Source organism: Protobothrops mucrosquamatus, unplaced genomic scaffold (assembly GCF_001527695.2).
Source record: "Protobothrops mucrosquamatus isolate PMUCROS unplaced genomic scaffold, P.Mucros_1.0 scaffold1379, whole genome shotgun sequence".
Classification (NCBI taxonomy): domain Eukaryota; kingdom Metazoa; phylum Chordata; class Lepidosauria; order Squamata; family Viperidae; genus Protobothrops; species Protobothrops mucrosquamatus.
The window spans coordinates 327,724-347,213 of record NW_015387568.1 but is presented as its reverse complement, the minus strand read 5'-3'; the positions used below and the strand labels follow the sequence as shown (position 1 = coordinate 347,213).

At 41.8% G+C, this 19,490-nt stretch overlaps 2 protein-coding genes across 2 annotated transcripts in view; both read left to right on the top strand.

Annotated features, from left to right (window-relative positions):
- Positions 1-294: 294 nt before the first annotated feature.
- NUDT19 (nudix hydrolase 19) lies at positions 295-3,824 on the top strand. Its single transcript, XM_015821674.1, is given in 4 exon segments — positions 295-339; positions 405-1,163; positions 1,939-2,146; positions 2,753-3,824. Coding segments are annotated over 4 exon segments (1,248 nt in total). The 3' UTR covers positions 2,989-3,824.
- Positions 3,825-6,276: 2,452 nt separating this feature from the next.
- The window catches only part of TDRD12 (tudor domain containing 12), a 26,915-nt gene continuing 13,701 nt past the window's right edge, over positions 6,277-19,490 (top strand). The window contains 16 exon segments of the mRNA XM_029285179.1: positions 6,277-6,312; positions 6,396-6,554; positions 7,288-7,424; positions 7,849-7,968; positions 8,342-8,397; positions 9,689-9,774; positions 10,247-10,298; positions 12,795-12,900; positions 13,063-13,120; positions 13,431-13,535; positions 14,871-15,053; positions 15,400-15,556; positions 16,324-16,451; positions 17,127-17,318; positions 18,173-18,301; positions 18,940-19,057. Of these exon segments, the coding sequence (XP_029141012.1) occupies positions 6,289-6,312; positions 6,396-6,554; positions 7,288-7,424; positions 7,849-7,968; positions 8,342-8,397; positions 9,689-9,774; positions 10,247-10,298; positions 12,795-12,900; positions 13,063-13,120; positions 13,431-13,535; positions 14,871-15,053; positions 15,400-15,556; positions 16,324-16,451; positions 17,127-17,318; positions 18,173-18,301; positions 18,940-19,057 (1,810 nt within the window). The 5' untranslated portion in view covers positions 6,277-6,288.

Sequence of the window (19,490 nt, the reverse complement as noted above, 5' to 3'; positions counted from 1 at the left end):
TCGCCGCCCCACCCATCAGCTCACCTGCCTGCCTTCCCAGCCCAGGAGGCGGCGCGTCCCCAGCCTCGTTCCCACCGTCCAGCCCTGGATGAAATCTCCCAAATCCCCGAAGGGCTGGGAGGAGACGGGAGAGGCAGCGCCAGCTTCTCTCCACCCAGCCTACCGGGCAGGGGACTCGCAAGGGCAGGAGACGCGGCCGCCTCCGCCCCGCGCGCCGGCGCGCAGAGCCCGGTCGAGCCGAGCCGAGCCGAGCCGAGCCGCCGCCCTTGCCCCGCGGCCCTTCGCCCTCCCGGCATGACCTCGCGGCCCTGGCGGGAGGCGGCCACGCTGCTCCTGGCGGTGGGCGGCGGACGGCCTCGGCCCTCGGCCGCCTTCGACTACCAGGTGCTGCTGCTGCAACGCAGCGCCCGGAGCGCNGCGCGCAGAGCCCGGTCGAGCCGAGCCGAGCCGAGCCGAGCCGCCGCCCTTGCCCCGCGGCCCTTCGCCCTCCCGGCATGACCTCGCGGCCCTGGCGGGAGGCGGCCACGCTGCTCCTGGCGGTGGGCGGCGGACGGCCTCGGCCCTCGGCCGCCTTCGACTACCAGGTGCTGCTGCTGCAACGCAGCGCCCGGAGCGCCTTCCTACCCAGCGCGCAGGTCTTCCCGGGCGGCGTGGCGGAGCCCGCCGACTTCTCTCCCGCCTGGCGGGAGCTGCTGCCCAAGGGCCCGCGTTGCGGGCTGGGCGCCGAGCCCCCCGCCCGGCCGCCCCTCTTCACCGCCGGCCGGCCCGAGCTGGGCGAAGCTTCGCTGCCGGCCGACGTGGCCTTCCGCATCTGCGCCATCCGGGAGACCTTCGAGGAGAGCGGGCTGCTGCTGCTGGAGCCCGCCGCCGAGCAGGGCGCCTCCCGGGCGGACGCGCCGGCTCGCCTGCTGCCCCCGGCCGCCGGGCTGGAGGAGTGGCGGCGGCGGGTGCAGGGCGACCCGGGCAGCTTCCTGGAGCTCTGCCGCCACCTGGGCTGCGCGCCCCACCTGCGGGCGCTGCACGAGTGGGGCAACTGGCTGACGCCCGTGGACTGGAGCAGGCCCGGCGGGCGCCGCTTCGACACCGCCTTCTACCTGTGCTGCTGCCCCGGGCAGGAGCCGCCCGCCGTCTCGCACGACCGGCAGGAGGTGGCGGACTGCAGGGTGAGGATGCCCGGGACGCACGGCTTGCTGGCACGGCTTGCAAACGGGGCTCTGGGTGGTTGGCGGGGGCCTCCTGCAAGTAGGGCCGGGACTGGGCAGAGAGGGGAGTCCCAGCCTGGGGGGATCTGATCCAGTTACTTGCTTCCAGAAACCTGGTTTGCATCGTGGCTTGGCCGGAGGTGGGGAAGGGAGTCCTAAACTATTGAGTATTTCTCATCTTAGCCAGGTGAAGATGGGTGGACTTCAGCTCCCAGAATTCCCCAGCCAGCATGGGGTAGTCCTCCACTTATGACCATAATTGAGCCCAGAATTATGGTCATAAGTTGTGGAGGTCATTTAAGCAGGTCACTGGCTGATTGTGGTCAATTTTACAAATTCTTTTTGTGGTGGTGGTGGTGGCTAAGTGAACACCACAGTCTATAAACGAATGAATGCCTGAGTCACTAAGTAAACATAGTGGTCATTATGTGTGAAAACCCTGGAAATATGTTCAGAAATGTTGATCCAAAATTTCAGTTGTCTATTTGGCACTCTCGAAACTTCAAATGATATTTAAAACAATTTATTTCTGAACTTGCTAGCTGACATATGGCATCCACTGTCAGACTGATATCTAATAAAAGAGCTAAAAATAAATACTAAAATAGACTAAAACCGTCACTGAGAACACCAGGAAACAGAATTAAGTGTTGTACAAAATACGTATCAGTTCTGCAGAATATCCCTTTAATTGGGAACTTATATAGCCTGACTTTAATGCTTTATTCTTTTTCAGTGGTCAACCCCTTTAGAAGCTGTTGAACGTTTTAACTCTGGAGACATCTGGGTAGCACCACCTCAGCTTTATGAGTTATATAGGCTCTGCCGTTTTTCATCCCTTCATAATCTGGAGAGGTTTAGTTCAGGACGAGCTTTAGAAGGTTGTGAACGCTGGATGTCAGTTCACTTGACGGCTTCAGATGGCCGCATACATTTGTTGCCAGGTAGGTAAAAATGAAGAACTGGCCTTTTAAAAAAATAAAAATTAAAAACCTGTTTTATTGATGCACTGAACACTAAACAGAAGCTGCAAAATGAATCTACTTCTCCAATAAGTGGGTTGCTGGGACCATACTCCAGAAAGTGGATTGTTTAGGACAAAAGATAAATAATGTTATGAAATTAAAATTTCATAATTTAAATTTCACCTAGTACACTTACTAGGATTAATGAGCAGATATTCGTTAATCTTCTGTTACTTTGAATTTACAGTATATTTAGCTATAATGTTACGTACTTGGTTGTAGGAGTGCTGTGTACTGTGAAAGCAGTAATCGTGGTTTGTAAATCTTAGATCATCGCTTAACATGTTTATGAACCCAGTAAATAAAAGGTAGAATTTGATTGCATTCATACCTTCCTGTGCATCTCTACTTTAATATTTCTGCTCTTGGTATGTTGAGACAAAAACTTCTGTTAAAAATAGTCTCTCCTAATATTATGTCACAACTTTTCATACCACTGTTTAGATTGAAGGTATTATTAGTATCAAAAATTCACATTTATACCTGTAACTATACATATAACCGAGAGAAATAATTATATTTTAGGTGACGATTTATATCCAAAAGATCCCGATTTTACTGGCGAAAGGAAATCTGTGTTGACAACAAATAAAAACATTGAAGAACTAATGAAAGAGGTCAAAAACCTTCACCGGATAGTGATACGAAGCCTTACTAATGTAACTATCCACATGAATATTGAATCCAAATATAAACATATAAATCCAGTTACAGTGGCCTCTAAAATGTGAAATAATGCGGATTGCAACAGTCAGTTGTAGTATTTCTCATACTGGAATTAACAAATTTTGAGAGATGTTGGAATAACAAAGAATACACTGTGCCATCTTGTGGACATACCTGAATATTTATGTAAATTATTTCAGTTTCAAGTTGTGTTGATCAGTATAATTATTCTGGTCATGCAAAGGTGCTAATTCTGGAATAGAGATCTATCTTCTATGAACCCAAATTTAATTTGTTTGTTTGCTTACTTGTATGTTATAGCTATACTGAAATATCCTTAAAAGATTTGAAGTAGTTTGCAACTTAAAGACAATTGTTCAGTACTGTAAACAAAAGCTTATCGAATTATATTTTAACACATTTGAATTATTACAGTTATCATCAATGATAAGTAGGCGTCCAGAGTACATGGATCAAGAGATTGAAGCTCCACCCCTTTTTAATATGCATTTAGTGTGCATACAACACACATTAAAAAGGGTGGAACTTTGATCACCCATGTGCATCTGCTGTTTTAAAGGCAATGACTATTCCTGCAGATGCTCCTGTTGACCGATAGATCATTTGCCAAAATTGAAAAGAACTGAGCACTTTTGAATATATCATAATAGTATTGTTCTCTCTACCTGGAAATTGTATTCAAAATAAGTGCACTACAGATTGTAAAATTATTAAATGCATATATTCAGAACTGTATCTGGGAAGCACTGTTTTAGACTAATTTGTTTAGGCTGACTAACCAGGGAATAAATTCCACTGAAGGCTTGGACCTCTGTTCTTATTTTTTGAAATGTCACCTGTTGTGCCTTTACATTAACTGTATTATGTAACCCTAATGAGTGTCTGTTAAAAATAAATACTTTTAACAGTATTTTTATGGATCTTTTATTATTGCTAAATTGTCCCACAAATGGTCATTTCTCCTCAAACACTCTATATTTGGAACCAGCTGGATTTTTATTAAGATATCTGAGTAGAAATCCAGACTCTGCAATACAATCATTACAAATGTTTCTTGGTATTGTCTAAAGGATCAGATGCCTTCTTTTCCAGTAATTAGAGCCCAATGAATCCAATAAAGCATGGGAATCTAGTAACTCACAAGTACAATAAAACACACCAGGCAATGGAAGTCAAAGGTAACTTTGGGTGGCAGCTGCAATGGGCTGCTCCTGTCTCGCTTTTTATAAGTTTTTAAAGATTTAGTCAATCATTTTCAATAGAATGGGTGTTAGCTTATTACAATCCTTCCTAGTCAATCAGCACGAACCTCTTCCTCCTCTGCAATCTTTCCTCCTTTCCTTTCATATCCTTAAAACAGACGTTTCCTTATCTAGAATTACCCACAACGTCTATATAAATGGGCATTTTATCTCTTTTATACATGCATCTTCCTATACATAAGATGTATGCTTTCCTTTACATCAGTATCGCTGTGTATTTTATTTATGATGGAAGAAACCAGCCTTTTTTTTTTTCTTCTTTGAGAAATAAAAAGATAAATAAATAGAAATAAAACTTCCGGCTCTGCGCAAACGGACGCCGCGTCTGCCAAAACCGAAAGCTGGAGGGGGGGGAGGATGCTGGCGCATGCGTAGTCGTCGCGGGCCCGCCCTTGAGACAAGATGGCGCGTGCGTCGGCGCCGAGGGCGCAAGTGAGCATGCGCGGGTGGGTTCGAATGGCGCCTTTGGCGGGAGCCTCGTGCGCGAGGAAAGGGAGTTTCTGGATCGCGAGGAAGCCGCGAAGGGCCGGTCGGCGGGAGGGGAGGCCTCAGGCCTCGGCCGTTGTCTCCCGGCAAGTCTCCCTCGTCCTCCCCAAACGAGAGGAGCCCCCTTAGGTTAAAAGCCAGGGCCCCCCGTGCATGGGTGGTAATGGTGGTGGGTGGGAGGGCGATAATAATAGTAATAATAGTAACAATAATAATACCATTTTTGTGTGTTGGGCTTTGGCCCAGCGAGGTTTTCATCTCGGTTGAAGGATTTAAAAACAAAAACCAGTCTCCGTCGTATAATTAGAACCATGATTTTAAAAAGTCGTAAACGCAACTCCTAAAATCTGGCTTGGTGGGACTTAGTTATTTAATTGTTAAAATGTGGCAGCCGCTCAGTAGGCAACACTCTTGGGAGGGAAGTGGCTTGCTTTTTTTAGTGTGGGCTCTTTTAATTTAAATTGATTCTCCTGGTTTCCCACTAGCTGCCTCCTCTGGCTTCCCCAGCTTCCTTTGCTTTATTTTCATGTCATTCCCTTTTTGTAATATTTTATTTTCCTGATTTCCCAATTAGCCTTCTGCTCTGGATTCCCTGGGGATTTCACCAGTTCCAGTTCTGGGTAGCATTCAGCCTCTCTCCCTACCCAGTTCTGAACAACTGTAAGTGAAATGGGGAAACTTAAATTCCTTGGAAAGAAGAAAAGTGGTTTAGAAATCTAGGAATAACTGTATTTATTTTGGGGGGGGAGGGACAGTTGCAGGGGCCAGCTGAACTAAATATTTTTTTATAGAGAATTGGAGCTGCATTTTCTATGATAAATACTACGAGATTGATGGGGTTTTTTTTAAAAAAAAAACATTTTCTCATTTCAAAATGGCAGAAAAGGATGCTGCTAGCTATTATTAGCAGCTGTGATTAGAGGTAGTTCTAGTCTAGTGTAAAAGGAATCTGGGACTGCAAGTTGCCCACCTAGGAAGCAGCAGGCTGAAATTGAGAAATCCATTGCTCTGCTGACAAACAGATTTACAATTTATGTTGCCATTCTGTCAGTAGACGCTCAAGTAAATTCTATTGGCAGTTTTCATATATGCCAAGCCATTGTTTTGTTAACTATGCCTTGCAGGATAAATCACAATTTGATTGTAATTTCAAACCACTATTTTATGTCTTGCAAAATAAATTGCAAATTTCCTTGTGATTTCAAACTAAACTAAATCATAATAGCCAAATGGCTTGGTTTATTATGTTAAGTCATAATGTGCTTTAGGGAGGGGAAATTGGCTTTGAATGAGAAACGAATGAACTCCATTGTGTTTAGTGGTTTACACCGTTTAGGATATAGAGAGCTTCAGGTGTCATGTTTGAGTTTATATATCAAATAGATTTGGAGGACCCTACCAAGGGAACTGTTGATATTCTGGTATTTCTTCTCTGGTAACTTTCTCAAGTTGTATTGAAATTTTATGTATGCATTTTCTAAAATTATATCCTGTTCATTTCAGCTTCAAAATTACTTCAGGAATATTTTCATTTGGTGAAAGTTTGATTGATGACCTGTTGCATTTTCAGAGGTGCAGATAAAGCTTGTAATTCTCCTTAGATGAAAAAAATCGTTGGAATTAAAAATGATTGAAGTCTTAATACTGAAGGTATTGTGATTAACTTTCGGTATATTAAATACATGTAAAGCTATGTGAACATATTTTAATATGGGTTTTATCATACTTATTAGATTGAAAATCCAGATTGCTTTTGGGTCTGCATAATAGGAGGCAGAAAATTTATAGACAATGAGATGGAATATAAAACACTTCAGACTGAAATGAATCAATTCTATAACAAGCATTATCGATGTGTGGATGCCAAGCCCTGTGCACTAGAAGAGGGACAGGTGATTTTTCTCAATCTGATTTGTTTGGATATATCTGGAAGAAAAATGTAGCTTGCTCCTTCCTTCCTTCCTTCCTTCCTTTTATATGTTTAAAGATAACAATCCTTCCAAAAATACTTCTGTGCAATGCACTTGTGATAACAAATATTGAACAAATAATTCTGGAATTCTTGATCATAGCAATGGCTTAGTGGGGTGGTAAGATAAGGGCTAAGAAAGCTTTTCTGATGGTGAGGGAAAGAGAATATTAGAATGTTATACTTGTTAATATTAGGATGTAATATTTTTTTCATGACAGTGAAAATACATTACTGTCTTTTAATCTTGAACAGAAAACATGGAAATAGGCATATCTTCTGCAAAACCCATATGCTAGATAATATGGAAATAATTGGGTTTGGAATGAAAGCCAGCTGAGTGACTTTGGGCCAGTCCTGTTCTCTCAAGCCATAATGTCAGGGTCCTGTGACAAGTCAGTAGGTCCCTTTCTGTTGCAACCGATGGATCAATGCTTCATGGATCCAAAAAATACACTGCATTTGCAGGGGAAATACTTAGGAGGAAGTTGATTTAAATAAGCAATTTAAATGTCTGGAAGAATACCTGGGAAAAAAAAAGAACTCTCTGGTTCCTGTCTGACCTGTATTTTATCACACACATACTCTGCCAATTATCTGTTATCAAAAAAACAACACAGATTGTATAACATTAAACATTTATATGTCTGTCTTAGGTTTGCGCTGTTTACTATCAGGAACTGAAATCTTGGTGCAGAGCTGTTGTTAATTCAATCATATCATGCACGGATTATTACATTGCGGAATGTTTCCTTGTGGACTATGCCAAAACTGTTCCTGTAAAGACTGAAAAGTATGTGTTTATAATCTGTAAAAATCACCCAGCAAAGGATTGGACCAAGAATTGAAACATTTTAGTCGTAATGTTACCTGTCTGCCCAATGTTATGGACCATGGCCCTCCTGTGTTGGTTTGATCCAGTTCATAAGTTAATGTAGACATAGTTGGACATTTTTGGATTCGTGCTCAGCCTAGGATTTTTTTATAGAAAATTTGGGTTGACTAGTTTGTAAATTTAAGAAATGAGAACAGAAATAGATTTGTCAGAAAGTTCTGAAGAACATAAGATCGTGCTCAGTTTTAGGTTACTGTATCTGGTTTTCTCTATAAAGAAGTAGCACTTTTTTATAAAGAGAAGTTATTATAATCTGCTGTTTGAACCCTAAATCCATGAAAATTATTGGCTGTAATCTGTTGTGAAACCTATTTTCTTTCAGGATCTGTGTGGTCTTAAAATCATTTATGAGACTGCCTTATAGAGCTAAAAAGCTTAGGTTGTACTGTGTCAAACCACTAACACTACGTGTCAACTACTACAATGACAATGCAGAGATAGTGTAAGTATGGCTACTGAGAAACTACATTAAATATTCTAAGAAATACTTCCATTAACTTCAAAGAGGATCTTTTCTGCGTAACTGCTGTGTGACTCTGAGCCACTCAAAGCCTCTCTCTTGGCCAAACTCTCCTCACAGGATAGAGGTTGTGGGGAAAATAGGAGGAAGAGTATTAGGTGTCTTTGCTGCCTTGAATTATTTGTAAAAATAATAAAGATGGGATAAAAATCAGTAAAAATAACTGTACTAGTCAATAGAACTTTCCTGTTTTATGCCTGCTTGTACGAATGCCGTTTGCCAGATTTTTTGGTATGTTTTCTGTTTATTTTGCTGCAGTATAATGCTTTAAAAAAAGCCTCGTGTTTGTTTCTAGGCCTGCTAGCAAGTGGGACATTGCAGCTGTCCAGTACTTCCAAAACCTTCTGAAAGGTAAAGAAAAATTAGAATAACCTCTTGTATAATTTCAGTTATATGGCAAATCTATTTTTATAAAACTGGCGGGGAATAATAGACTCGGGAGACTTACATTTATAAATTGAGAGTTGTGCAGAATTCAAACTTAGCAAAACACATTCCTCTTTTAAGTCTGTGAGCAAATATGCATTTTGGACACAATTATCTCACAAGCTTCCCCTCCCCAGTCCCCATGACCCACAACCATACAAATACAGGAGGTCCTTGACTTACAACAGTTCGTTTAGTGACCGTTCAAAGTTTACAACACTGAAAAATGTAACTTATGACCGTTTTTCACGGTCACGTGATCAGAATTCAAATGCTGGGCAACTGGCTCATATTTATGGCGTCTGCAGCGTCCCACGGTCACAAGATCCCCTTTTGCGATGTTCTGACAAGCAAAGTCCATGGGGAAGCCAGATCCACTTAACAGCCAAGCTACTAACTTAACACCTGAAGTGATTCATTTAACAACTGTGGCGAGAAAGGTCGTAAAATGGGGTAATACTTAACAAAAGTCTTGCTTAACCCCAGAAATGTTGGGCTCAGTTGTGGTTGTAAGTTGAGAACTCCCTATACACGCTGGTTGCCAGGTATCCAATCGCAATCCGTGACCTGGGGACGCTGTGCCAGTCATAACCTCTGCCGCCTTCTGACCGCCTTCTGCCACAGATTGCTTCCCACCGGCCGATACGCTCACACAGAGAGGCCCTTATCAGGGTGCCGTCGGCCAGACAGTGTCGGCTGGCGACCCCCAGGGCAAGGGCCTTCTCTGTCGGAGCACCCACCCTCTGGAACGAGCTGCCCCCAGAGATCCGGGTCATTCCGGATCTCCCCTCCTTCCGCCGCGCCCTTAAGACCTGGTTGTTTCAGCGGGCAGGACTGGCCTAGGGGCATTTTAAATTGGTTTTAGCCAAATTTTAGTAGAAACGGCCGATTATATATTTATTTTTAATGATTTTTAAAACCTCTATTGTATTGTATTAACTGTTTTTAACTGGCTGTAAGCCGCCCTGAGTCCTACGGGAGAAGGGCGGGGTATAAATTTAATAAAATGAAAAATGAAAATAACTTCAAGGACGAGTCATAAGACACTTGTTTCAATGTCGTCATAACTTCAAATGGTTATTAACGAACGGTTGATTGTAAGTTGAGAACTGCTTGTATTGGTCAATGTCCAGTATAAAGAACTGATATGTTTTTTTTTTAAAAAAAACAACACCTTACTGCTATGGTAATCTAATACGCCTCATTTTATTCATAGCAGCCACTCAAGCAGAGGCCAAATTATGTGCGGTTGAAGAGGATAATTTTGCTGTCTATCTTTATGTCACAATAAGTGGTGAAAAGGTAATATTTGCAAATTACACGCAATCTTTTAAATTGGGTATTGGCTTGCTGACCATGTTAAACCTGGCCAGCAGAATAGAAAACAATACACTCTTCATGCAGGCTTATAGTCAGGTTTGTGCTGCAGTATTAGAGTAATATTATCGTTGCTCTGTGAATTGAGGTCTAAAACTCTGTTTCAGAGTTCTGCATACCCTAGCAAAGACTCTCTGTCTTTCACAGTGATGTGCGCTGTAGCTGTTAAAACAACCAGAGCACATTTAAGATAGTTTAGATAAATATTGCAGTGCCATTTTATGCTGCTCTTAATGTGATATTTCTAGTTTGACAAAGCTTCTTAAACACTAGAAATGCCTCGTTACTTAAGTATGTCACATTAGTCATTTCTAATCTATCACCACAAAAAGTTTCATATGTTTTAATTTTTCTCCCTCGTTAATCCTCACATTCCCAAACATTGTTTTTGTCCCAGGTGTGTGTGAACGATGATCTTGTTGCCAAGAACTTTGCCTGCTATGAACTTGGTAAAGCAAAGCAGAAAAGAGCATCGGAATCTCTTTCAGAGGGGAAGAGTCCTGTAATGCTTCTGTGGCCAGCGTTACTGCGAGAGACTAAGGTTTCAGAGATATGTGAGTATGAGAAATCAGTTTCTGAAGTCATAGGTCAGTGGTGATAGCAGCTGAGATGAAGCCTCTTCTGGAACACGGTCTGCCTGCACAGTAGAGCAGGTTGGCCCAACTGCCAGGAATGTCTAACGTGCTACTCCAATGTTGTCTGATTAGCAGTGCAGTAGCAGAGACGAAACTAGCAGGGCAATGAGGCCTGGAGGTGTCGGAGTCACTAGCAATGTGCCTTTCAGGGCTACACACACTTGATCTTAGCCAAAAGGCCGAGAAGCGATGCCTTTCAGGGCTGAAGAAACTGCAGAAAACTGAGTGAAAGTGGCTGATTCTTCCTAGCTGCAGCGATGTTTGGCTGCAGATTTGTTAAAAATAATAATAGCAAGACACAAAGATACATGATGGCTGCTTGGAGTCAATAGGCCCTGTAATTGTAGGTCTGTGCTAAGGTATCTCCCATCAACCAATCAAAAAGACTAAGCTGCATAGTTTGGTTCCTTGAATGCTCAATGAAACCAATGTTTGGTGGTGTTGTTAGTTGCGAAGTCGTGTCCGACCCATCGCGACCCCATGGACAATGTTCCTCCAGGCCTTCCTGTCTTCTACCATCTTCTGGAGTCCATTTAAGCTCATGCCTACTGCTTCAGTGACTCCATCCAGCCACCTCGTCCCCTTCTATTGCCCTCAATCTTTCCCAGCATTAGGCTCTTCTCCAGTGAGTCCTTCCTTCTCATTAGGTGGCCAAAGTACTTGAGTTTCAACTTCAGGATCTGGCCTTCTAAAGAGCAGTCAGGGTTGATCTCCTCTAGGACTGACCGGTTTGATCGCCTTGCAGTCCAGGGGACTCGCAGGAGTCTTCTCCAGTGTTTAGTACTAAACCCAAATTGGAGTTCTAGAGTGTGCTATGTTCTATCCTATATTTTGTATTGTTTTTACCTGGGGTAGCCCACCCAGAGACCCTCAACGAGACGGCTGTTTATAAAAATGAAAATTTTACTTTATGTTAACTTTATTTTTTTATTATTTTATTTCCAGGACATGGTCTTCAGAAGATGTATTTTAAGTGTTTTAGTAAAAAGAGACTTGTACCTGTTTTTTTAGGTGCTGCTTTAATTTGTGGTGATTCTGAGAAAGCAGAGTTTAAGCATTTGCCAGAAACTAACTTACATAATACAAAACAGTCTGTAAGTACTAAATACATCCTTGTTTCTTCTTGGTTTTCACATTTCAAGCATTGCTGAACTGTTAAAACATCCAGGTTATCTTTATTTAGTTTATGATGGTGATTATAGAGTGCTGCTGAGCTGTTTCCTGAGCAAAAGCACTATGCATCATTTACTTTAAGTTAAGAAGAAATATGTATTGTAACTGGAAAAGAAAAAACTTAGGGGAAAGCCCCATTAAATTTTTTGAATGGTTTACTTCTAAATAATCACGTACAGATTATACAGGAGCTGATAGCACATATCAGCTATTTATCCTATTTAGCTGTTTTAAGAAATGTGATAGCAACCATCTTGCTTTTTATTCTGGTAATATAGTGAGATGCGTTCAGTTATAAACATAGACGTGACCCCTTTCATAGAGTCCTGAATAAAAATGTGAGATACCTTTATTTGCCTGCTTAGGATGTACTGGTGCCTGTTTCCCCTTTGAAGCAAGGAATAACTTTTTCTATACCAACAGACCTGCAAACAGTCAGGTATATTTTAAATTTTTATCTTTCATTTCTGTTTCATTACTGGCAAGATACTATTTTATTAAGCAAAAACCATGGAAAATTGTTGGCTGGCACCAGAGAGCAAAACGAATGTTTAAATTTAAATTGACTTCTTATTCATGTCCTTCTAATAAGAGACTGAGGGATGTTTTAAAATATTAATATTATCCATGGATTTGTTCAACAAAATATTGATCAAATTCAGCTTAATAGCTCACTTCTTACGTATCTTGCTTACATTTCAGTTCAAGGGTGGGCAATTAATTTATTCAAGGGGCCACATGAGGAACTGGGACTGTTGTGCAGGGCTGAAACAAAAGCTCCTGGCTGCATTAACGCACACTCGCCCACAAGGCCATGCTTCAACCAAGGGGGTGGTGGGTGACCAAGCCGATATCCCTTCGCGCAATGATTGCTGCTGCCACTAGGCTGCTGTAGGATTTGATTTTTAATTTCCAGTTGAGCTCACATGGGCCAGCCAGGGACAGGCAAAGGGCCAGATGTAGCCCAACGGCCGTAAAATACCCAGGTCTATTCTACTTGCATTTTTCATAATTAGCTGGGATCAAAAAAAAAAAACTGAATAGAGGACACCTCTACATTCCCCCTCCCCCCAAATGCTGCTTTTCAGGGAGAATAAGGTTTAGAAAGATTCCTGATTCATGTGTGCAATTTCCCAGCTGTTAAGTTTACAGATATTGTGTTTCGTTTTAGCAGCTTACCTAAGACAAGCACCAAAATCCAGGAAGTGAAAAACGGTCTCTACGAGAACAACCTTGGGGTGAAGTAAGCTTTTTCTCATCATGAGAACCAATATTTATAATGCCCAAGGAATTAATATACTTTGCATAAAGAACGGGCAGGTGTATTTACAGCTCTTAATTGAAACAAAGGCTGAATGAATGAACTTTTAACGAATACTTAAAAAGTCAACTTGTGTGTTTTCAGGCTTCTACAGTTTTTAAACCCTGATTCTCTGAAAATGGCCACTGGACAAGAAACAGAGGTAGTTCAAGAAACAAGTAGATTAACTTTTAATGTTTTAATTTGGGTGAACATTTTGCTGAAATGAGAAATGTTTTAATGAAGGCATCAGAAATTGGAAGCTTCAGATTTGCACGTTCTTAGAAGTTTCTTGGATGTTGCAGGATCCAATTATCCTGAGACGTGTATATATTTGCCTTCATTTCTTGGGTGTTTTGGATTATTTGGTAAAGAAAAATACACTGAAAAAGTGGGAAACACTTGTGTCAGGTTGAAACACTAAAAAAAAGTTGCAATACGGCCTTTTAGTCTTTTCACTGGTTTATTCTTAGGAGCTTAAGCTGAATATCACTACATGTCTTCCTGTTGTGCTGAGTAATAAAATCGAACCATGTCCATCTCTTGAAACCGCACCACTGTTTCCAGCTTTAAAAAAGGTAGCGTTTATAATCTTTTATATGATATAATTTACCATATGGCAGAAAAGCACACGGTGATGTCTTTATTCATGTCTTGATCAACTTCCTTAAATAGCAATGACTACGTTGTTCTGAACAAAAGCATGCTAATAATCATTTTTGGTTATTTTTTGCAGTGTTCAGCACAGTGGTATTAGTAATTAACAACAGTTAATAACAGAGGCTTCTGGGACTGCTAGAGCGGTTCTAGGCTTGTTTACATAAATTCTTTCCACTTTGATGTGGTGTACCGGAAAGAGGGGGAAGGGACATTATTTAATGACAGCTTAATCTTGATTCCTTCAATAATAGTAGTCTCCTTCAAGTTTTCGGCTTCTTTAATCTCCCAAGATTTGACATGGACACCTAACTTAGAACCACCATTAAAAGGGCACAACAAGGAATTTTCTTCCTGCGTCAACTTAGGAAGTTCAGACTGCCCAAGGAGCTGTTTATACTGTTCTACAGAGGAAATTATTGAGTCTGTAACCTATACGGTCTGGTTTGGTACAGCAGCCAAGCAGGACAGGTACAGACTCCCACGGATAGCTAGGATGGGCAAAAAAAAAGAAAAAATAGCAACCAGCCTGCCCTCCATTGAGCACCTGTGTACTTCATGATCAGAAAGAGGGGTGAGAAAATATCTACAGACCCCTCACATCCTGGACATAAATTGTTAACAACTCCTCCCCTCGGGATAGCACTATAGGATTCCCCAACTTTTCTGGCTTTGCAAACCGGGGTGTGGGGGGAGGTTAGTAAGCACACGAACAGCTCCATTTGTACAAACAGTGTGCATGCATGCCTGCTGCTCACGCAAAAATGCCGCATGCACACATGCTTGCACTCCCCAGCCTTTTCCATGGCCCAGTTGCAAACCGTTCGCAGCCCAGAGGTTGGGGATCCCTGCTAATAGGGCATTGCAGACCAACAAGATACAGGGACAGTTTTTTCCCTCAGGCCATCACTCTACTGCAGGGGTCCCCAACCCCTGGTCCGTGGGCCAGCAACCGGGCCGCACAAACAAGCAAATCCCCATCCACGAGATGCAGGCAGCACACAAAACCATGCACCCTTCGGTCCGCGGAAAAACCTCTGTCCTCGGTGCCCAAAAGGTTGGGGACCTCTGCTCTACTGAACACTTAATCCTCATAGTATTGTACTGTGTCTAAGTATATTTAGTATGTACATTGAGAGCTTCTGCACCGGAGACAAATTTCTTGTGTGCCAAGTCACACTCGGTCAAATAAAGTATTCTGTTCTATTTCTTGTAAGCAGTATTTAACCAAATATTCTGTGTTTCTTTTCTGAAAGGAGCTTTTAAGAAATCAATTCCAAGGACCTAATCATGTACAGTCTTATTCCTGGCCTGCAATAGCCCGTGGATATGATTCACTTATTATCTCTTCTGAAAGTAATCCACTTTCATATCTTCTGCCCATCATTACATTTTTGCAATCAAGAAATTGCTACATATCCTTATCAGCTAGACACGGTGTAAGTGGAATATTCAGTTAATGCTTCACAATTGCCTTAACTGGTGGCAAGTGCTTAAAGTAGGCTATAGTTAGGTTGTTATTGTTCATAGTTCTCTTGTTGCATTTTTGAATATGTGGGTTTTTTTTTTAATGAAATTCTTTGCAAGGAAGGAAAAATGATTTTGGAAAGAGGGCGATGATCTAAAGATAGCAATAAATCAATCAAAAAAACATGGGTAAACGTTGTAAAATGTTGGGGTGTCTGAGTAAGTTTGTATTGTTTGGAATGCATAATCAACTTAACTTTTTTAAGAAGTGCGATCTACATATTTCTGATTCATCTCTATAATGTTTTGTGTATGTAGCCAGTAGCATTAATCATATGCCCTGGCCAGAAGAAAGCAGAACTGGTATTTGAGCTCCTGAAAAAGTACACCCATTGCTCCCGGCCTCTCTACCCGATGTTGCTTTTCCTGGGAATGAATAAGGAAGAAATCAAGAATGTAAGAATTTCAAGAGGATGTAAGCAAAACTTGATTAATTGTATTGCCCACGTGAAGGAATGAGCAGATAAAAGTCAGAACAAAAATATAAAGGCAATCCTAAGCAGGGGGAACAGAATTTTAGAATAACATCATTGTCTCTTAAAATGTTTAACCCTAACCACAGGCAGTCCTCGACTTAACAGTAGTTCATTTAGTGACCGTTCAAAGTTACAGCGTCACTGAATAAAGTGACTTCTGACTGTTTTTCACACTTCACCACCACTGCAGTGTCCCCATGGTCACACGATAGAACTCGGACGCTTGGCAACTGGTTCATATTTACGACAGTTGCGGGGTCCCAGGATCACGGGATCACTTTTGTGATCTAGCAAAAGTCAACGGGGAAGCCAGATTCACTTAAAAATTGTTACTAACTTAAAAACGGCAGTGATTCACTTAACAACTCGGGCAAGAAAGGTCGTAAAATGGGGCAAAACTCACTTTAAAAAGGGTCTTCTTTAGTAACAGATTTTGGGCTCAGTTGTGGTCGTACGTTGAGGCTGACCTGTATTGATAGCCAAAACAAACGAAAGCTTTCTTCGTTTCAGATAACGAAGTTTGTAAGAAGCATCAGTATAAGCCACAAAGCATAACAAATTACCTCAGATTTCCCAGGCTAGAGTATCCTTCAGAGATACCAGTTAGTGTCGGTGTATTTGAGCCGTTAAGTTATTAATAATGTTTTATTTCCACTTTTGAATCCGATGAGCTGGTACAAACGACGCGCTCCTTTTCATTTTACAGGTGAAATCGTTGTAACAACCCCTCTTAGCTTTTTGCGGCTGCTCGAGCATCACAGTTTAGACTTCCTTAGGTTGTGTCATCTGGTGTTTGATGAGGTTGATGTATTGTTCTCAGAAGCCAAGGATCAGGTGAGTTTGGGCTTGGAAGCCCCTTTTGGCCTCTGATGAAGGAATAAGTGGCAGAAAAGATTTCTTCCCCTTCTGCCAAAACAATCAGCTGCGCTTTTATGTTACTCCCTACAAATAAAACATTTCATTGGGGCAGAGAGCTTGAACTTGATGCAATGGAATGGAAAGAAAAACAGAAAAAGTGCGGATCTAGCAATACATAAGCCAAAATCATAATTCATTTCAAAGGAGCAGGTAGTAAGATGCTGCTTTCCTGCCCCATCATTTCCATTCATAATCTCCTATATAGCCATTCTCTGTTGAAAATGCAGAAGGTAACGAATCTGATACGTTATTTTGAATATATATTAGCAAGAAGAATATGTATTGACCAATTGATATTGTTTATGATTGTTTATCATATTCACTACAGCTATTTACTATTGTATTAATTAGTGTTAACTGAGCATATGTACCTGGACAATAGTCTGTTTGCTAAAGCTTGAAAATGATATTGGGGGGGCAACCCAATGTTGTTCCCAATCCTGTCCCAATCCCGATCCTAACCCCACCCTGAACCTTAATCCCTATCCTGGTCCTATCCCTTCCCTAACCCCATAAAACTCAACTAAAACTTTTATATTAAAAAAAAGAAAATGCAGAAGGTAACGATGAAGCTTTAATCCCTTTTTATAGATATTTAGTATTTTACAATACTATAAATCTATCCTGAGTGTTGAAGAAAAGGAGTTTTCACCGCAGCAGATTGTTGCTGTTGGAAACCACTGGGACAAAAACGTAGAGATTTTAACAAAAGAATTTATGAACGATCCATATATTGTAATTACCTCCATGGAAGAAGCTGCCATCTATGGGAAAGTGCAACAGGTAAAACTTGTTTTTATGTGTCTTGTCTATATAATAGTGGGTTTTAACTTAGCAAATGCACCAAAGGCAGCTGTTGAGATGGCTCTAGTCTAGTAGGTAAAAGCATAGAAGCCATATTAAACCATAATAATCGTCAAATTTCTGTGTTGCTCACTCATGGCATATAAGAGTGTCCAGGTGGGAAAAGATTCTTCTGTGGGGAAAAAAAAAGTGTTATGGCATCTCTAAAATTCAGTACAGGTAGTCCTCGTCTTACAACAGTTCATTTAGTGACCATTCTAAGTCAAGGCAGCACTGGAAAAAGTGATTTATGACCATTTTTCACACTTATGACCACTGCAGCATCCCAAAGATCACGTGATCAAAATTCAGATGCTTGCCAACTGATTCATATTTATGACGGTCGCAGTGTCCTGGGGTCATGTGATCTCCATTTGCATCCTCCTGACAAGCAAAGTCGAGGGGGAAGCCAGATTCATTTAGCAACCATGTTCCTAACTTAACTGCAGCGATTCACTTAACAACTGTGGCAAGAAAAGTCGCAAAATGGGGCAAAATTCACTTTAAAATGTTTCCCTCAGCAACGTAAATTTTGGGCTCTGTTGCAGTCGTAAGCCGAGGACTCCCGGTATTGTCCCCTCAGAACCAAGGATCAAATTGAACGTCAGCTGAACCATTGGCAGTTTCTTATCTTTTGGTCCTTTGACCGCGTATTAAAAAAAAATGGCTGCGGATTTCTGCCTAAGAAAATAATCATAATGGAGTTAGGTTTGCATTTCTGAATCACTTGCCGAAAGGCTTTTTTAAAACGAATGATTTGCATTCTGACAAGTTTGAATAACGTGTAATTTCAGGTTGTGCAGCTGTGTCTTGAGTGCGACCGGATCTCCACTTTGCTTCAAACATTAGATTTTACCCCGACAGATGCTCAAAAGACTCTGATTTTTACAAGTTCTGTAGAAGAAAGAGACATGGTATACAAGGTATCTCCTTCCCTAAAAATTGCCAAGGCTGGACGCCCCTGTTTTAGAACCTGTGTTTAAGCAAAGTTAAGAAAGGATGTTAAGCATGGTTTGTTCAGGGAGTTGTAATAGATAAGTCAGTGGTGGCGAACCTATGGCACGGGTGCCAGAGGCGGCACTCAGAGCCCTCTCTGTGGGCACACGCGCCGTCGCCCCAGTCTTAGGCCTTCAGCTGGGTTTTATAAAACCTTTTCGCTTTAGGCCTCTGCCACTGTGTGCAAAAAAAAAAAAAAAGGTTCAATCAGTCAATTTCAACTTGTTGCAGAGAAAAAAAAAGATCTTGCAAAGTTGGAATTGATTGATTGAACCTTTTAGTCCCACCCAGTCTGTCGTTACAACCGCAGCCACGCCCATCCAATGGGCCACGCCCACCTGGCACTCGACGATGCGTAAGTGGGTTTTGGGTTGCAGTTTGGGCACTCGGTCTCTAAAAGGTTCGCCATCACTGAGATAAGTGACAATAATGAATGGATTCGCATGTCCTCCTCTGACCCAAATAAATGGATCACATTATATGACTTGAGTTACTTTTCTGTCAACCGAGCTTTTAATGAAAATTCTCTTATGTTGCCTATTATTTGACATGATTGCATCCTCAGGCAGTGGAGAGCATTTCACTCTTTTGCTTGAAAATAAACCCAGGAGTCGGATTTCATTCTGATTATATTGCTGAGCAGTGGAACAAAACTATCAGCCCTGGCACCCATGTTGTATTGGGTAAGTACCTTCTCTAGGCTCTTTCTCGAAATCCGGTTGACTCTTGAGCTCCCTACTTATGGTTTAATTGACTAATTTATAAAGCAATAATAATAATAATAATAATAATAATAATAATAATAATAATAAAGTTGGAAGGGACCTTGGAGGTCATCTAGTCCAACCCCCTGCTCAGGCAGGAAACCCTACACCATTTCGGACAGATGGCTGTCCAGTCTCTTCTTAAAAACTTCCAGTGTTGGAGCATTCACCACTTCTGGAGGCAGGTTGTTCCACTGATTAATTGTTCTCACTGTCAGGATGTTTCTCCTTAGTTCTAAGTTGCTTCTCTCCTTGATTAGTTTCCACCCGTTGCTTCTTGTCCTGCCTTCAGGCGCCTTGGAAAATAGCTTGACTCCCTCTTCTTTGTGGCAGCCCCTGAGATATTGGAACG